The 3,415-nt window shown below is 33.9% G+C and overlaps 1 protein-coding gene across 1 annotated transcript; it reads left to right on the plus strand.

Annotated features, from left to right (window-relative positions):
* Positions 1-1,723: 1,723 nt before the first annotated feature.
* Positions 1,724-3,121, plus strand: LOC121779076 (protein FAR1-RELATED SEQUENCE 5-like). Its single transcript, XM_042176420.1, has 3 exons — positions 1,724-1,728; positions 1,849-2,287; positions 2,378-3,121. Exons 1-3 carry the CDS (start codon positions 1,724-1,726, stop codon positions 3,119-3,121), a joined length of 1,188 nt encoding a protein of 395 aa, XP_042032354.1.
* Positions 3,122-3,415: the final 294 nt, after the last annotated feature.

The raw sequence follows: 3,415 nt of genomic DNA on the forward strand, positions 1-3,415 counted from the left end.
TTTCGGATTTGGAAAGGCAGTGCAATATTACTTCTGTAGTGGCTGCTTGTAATATTCCAATATAAGCTTATATTAAATTGTGGGTTCAATTTAATTAGTAAAAAGCTAATTGGGTGAGGCCTGATCCAAATTCTTCCTTTGATCCCTGACTGGGCCCAATATGTGACTTATATAAATAGGAGAATAAAGGAGACAGAAAACACACCTTTTCCACTCATAAATTTTCGTCCACTCCTTTGAGAGAGAGAAATCGAAAATTGCCTTCCTCTGTGAGCTGAGTTCTGTCTTCGTTATTCAAGTCCTAATACGTTGGTGAGATTTGCCCACACAAATATCGGCGTATAGTCCGGGACACCAGTCAGAAGATCTGAGGTCTTGTATTGAAGATCTTCACGTGGAGACGGAGCGAGCCATTATCGATTCTTGATTGAATCAACGAGGTAAATTGGCTAATTCCGTAGTGAGCATGTTTTAGGGATTTTATATGCTAAAGAATGTTTTAATTCAAGTTATGAGCATGATACATGTGAAAATTGCGCGAATAGAATTTGTCTAAATAATCTGCTAAATAGATCAAATTCATGTGATCGGATATTGAACGCACGCTTCCGCTGCCAACCCCTTCAGTGCAAAATAAAAATACTACTTGGGAGAATTCTTCAAAAAAGAAATGCATATATTGCTTGATTCGAGCTAGAGAAGCTTCAAGAACAATTTATCATCATCCGGTTTGATTTTGAAGGATTTCTGATGGAAATCGTCGCTGTAGATTGAAGGAATTTTGGGGACTGGAGAAGAACAATTGGAGAAGTGCGTTGTATGTATAGTTTGCGAAGAATTAATATTGTAATGAACTAAATAACGTACTTGATGAAGTTATAACCTCAAATAATGAAGTGATATGAACATAATTGTATTATATGCATAGTTTGTTCAGAATTATAATTTTAAGAACTAAATAACGCACTTGATGGAGTAATAACATCAAGTAAAGAAGTAATATGAATTGAATCGTGTTGAATGCATAGTTTGCGAAAAATTATATTTGTAATGAACTTAATAACGTACTTGATGAAGTTATAACCACATGTAATGAAGTAATTAACCACTGAAATGAAGTTTCAAAACTACTGGAATGAAGTAACAAATTACAAACAAATAAATGTATCGTTATATTGTCAGAAAATATATAAATGAAGTAATAAATTACAAACTAATAGATGAAGTGATGGAACTATCTGCATTAAGTAATAGCTTGGTTAAATGAAGTAATATATAATGAATGAATAATATTAGTAATGAAAAGAACCAAATGACTATTAATATTGACGTATAACATATTGTACTAATAAATTGAAAAATACCACTGAAGAACTTATTTCCAGTAGGTATTACTTCATTTTAGTAGGTGTTTACTTCATTCCAATAGGTCTATTACTTCAATCCAGTACAAAATAAATTTAAAATGAATATATTTTTACTTCATTCTAGTACGTTTATACTTCATTCAAGTAAGTATATTACTTCATTCCATCCATTACGTAATAAATTGGAAATGAACATATTTTTACTTTATTCCAATAGGTTTATTACTTCATTCAAATGTGTCATTACTTAATTCAAATAGGATTTTAGTTCATTCCAATAGGTTTTCACATGTTTCTTTCAATAACTCAACAGAATGTACTAGTAATAGTCAATAATGAATTAATAGTCCACTGGAATGATGTGAGTGCAGAAGTATTTAGAATTCTTACTGGGATGTAGTAAAACTCTTAATGTCTGAAGTATATACCTTACAGAATGAACTATTTATAACCTCATTTTTGATGAATTGATGTAATACAGGTACTGCATGATATTTGCACCGATCACTGGAAAAGACAACCATGGGAGACCTGTAGCATTTAGCGCAGGCATATTATCTAAAGAAAATGCTGATTCCTTCTCATGGTTGTTTGAACGTTTTATCAAATGTATGGGTTCTGCACAAAAATTGATCATTACTGATCAGGATTTGGGAATGAAGGTCGTTGTGGAAAGAGTCCTTGTTGATACAAGACATCGATGGTGCATGTGGCACATCATGTTTAAGGTTGTGGAAAAGTTACCAAAGAATCTACTTGGCAATGAAGACTTGAAAAAGAAAAAGAAGTTAAACAATTGTGTGTGGTCTGAGTTGATAGAGCCTGAAGAATTTAATAAAGAATGGAATAAAGTAATGGAAAAATATGGGCTTAAGGACAATGAGTGGTTTTCCTCGATGTTTGCCTCACGAACATTTTGGGTATGTATCCTTCTTTGGAAACATATTTTCTATACGCTGAAGTATTTCTGTTATTATTCTGAAACATATTTGTTAACTAATGAACTGCAGGTGCCTGCATTCTTTAGGGATTTTCCAATGAGTTCACTAATAAAGACCACATCAATATCTGATTCTCAGACCATATTCTTCAAGAGGTACTCCAAGTCTCGTTCTAATCTTGTTGAATTTCTTATGAATTACAACATTGCATTGGATGGCCAAAGGAGCAACAACAATAGGCTAGAATACTTGGATTTTAACACAATTCCAACTTTGAAAACAAATTCAGCCCTCGAGAAGCATGCTTCGACAATATATAGTGATAGTGGTTTCAAACTAATTCAAAGTGAGATTGAGGAAGCAGTTGACAATGTCACTATGGTGACAGTGTCAATCATTGGTGAGAATGAGATTTATGTAGTCAACGACAAGTTCTCGAAGAACTGGATTGTGTCATACTCCACATCCTTTGATTCATATGCATGTAGTTGTATGATGTTTGGGAGGATTGGGCTTGTATGCAGTCACATTTTTTGGGTCTTGAGAAACAAAAAAATGAAATTAATCCCTAATGAGTTACATGGAGGACGTTGGTTGAAGTCTAAATTTGTCAAGGCTGTGCATTGTGGGTTTGATGATGATATTGAAATATTTATTGTTGTGGATGAGATGAATCAGGAGTATAGGGATATGCATGGAGATTTTTATGATATTGCATGGCTTATTGAAGGAGATGGTGATAAAATTCGAGCATTTAGACAAATTATGGCTGAAGGGAGAAAAGAAGTACTTGGAGAGGGAAATGTGTTGTAAATTAGTGAAAAGAGACTAATGATTGAGAAGTTTTATGGATCACATGTCCCTAGTAAAATAGATGTTCATCCGCCAGATGTCGTCAAAACCAAAGGTTCCGGTCGACGTCTTTCCCGGCTTGAAAATGAAATGAGAGAAATGTCCAAGCCTGGTCGGAAATGTGGAAAATGTGGCGAGGTTGGTCGGCATGATTCAAGAAATTGTGACAAGATATAGGAGGAGAAGAACAAGAAAAAGTGGAGAAATCAATGTTGAAGCTGGTTGTTTTATTACTTCATTCGGATATTTCTGTTC

Source organism: Salvia splendens, chromosome 19 (assembly GCF_004379255.2).
Source record: "Salvia splendens isolate huo1 chromosome 19, SspV2, whole genome shotgun sequence".
NCBI lineage: Eukaryota > Viridiplantae > Streptophyta > Magnoliopsida > Lamiales > Lamiaceae > Salvia > Salvia splendens.

Excerpts from the sequence above, each read along its gene's own strand:
- LOC121779076 (XM_042176420.1), top strand. Across the intron at positions 2,288-2,377 it reads TTGCCTCACGAACATTTTGG|GTGCCTGCATTCTTTAGGGA; the intron begins GTATGTATCCTT and ends AATGAACTGCAG.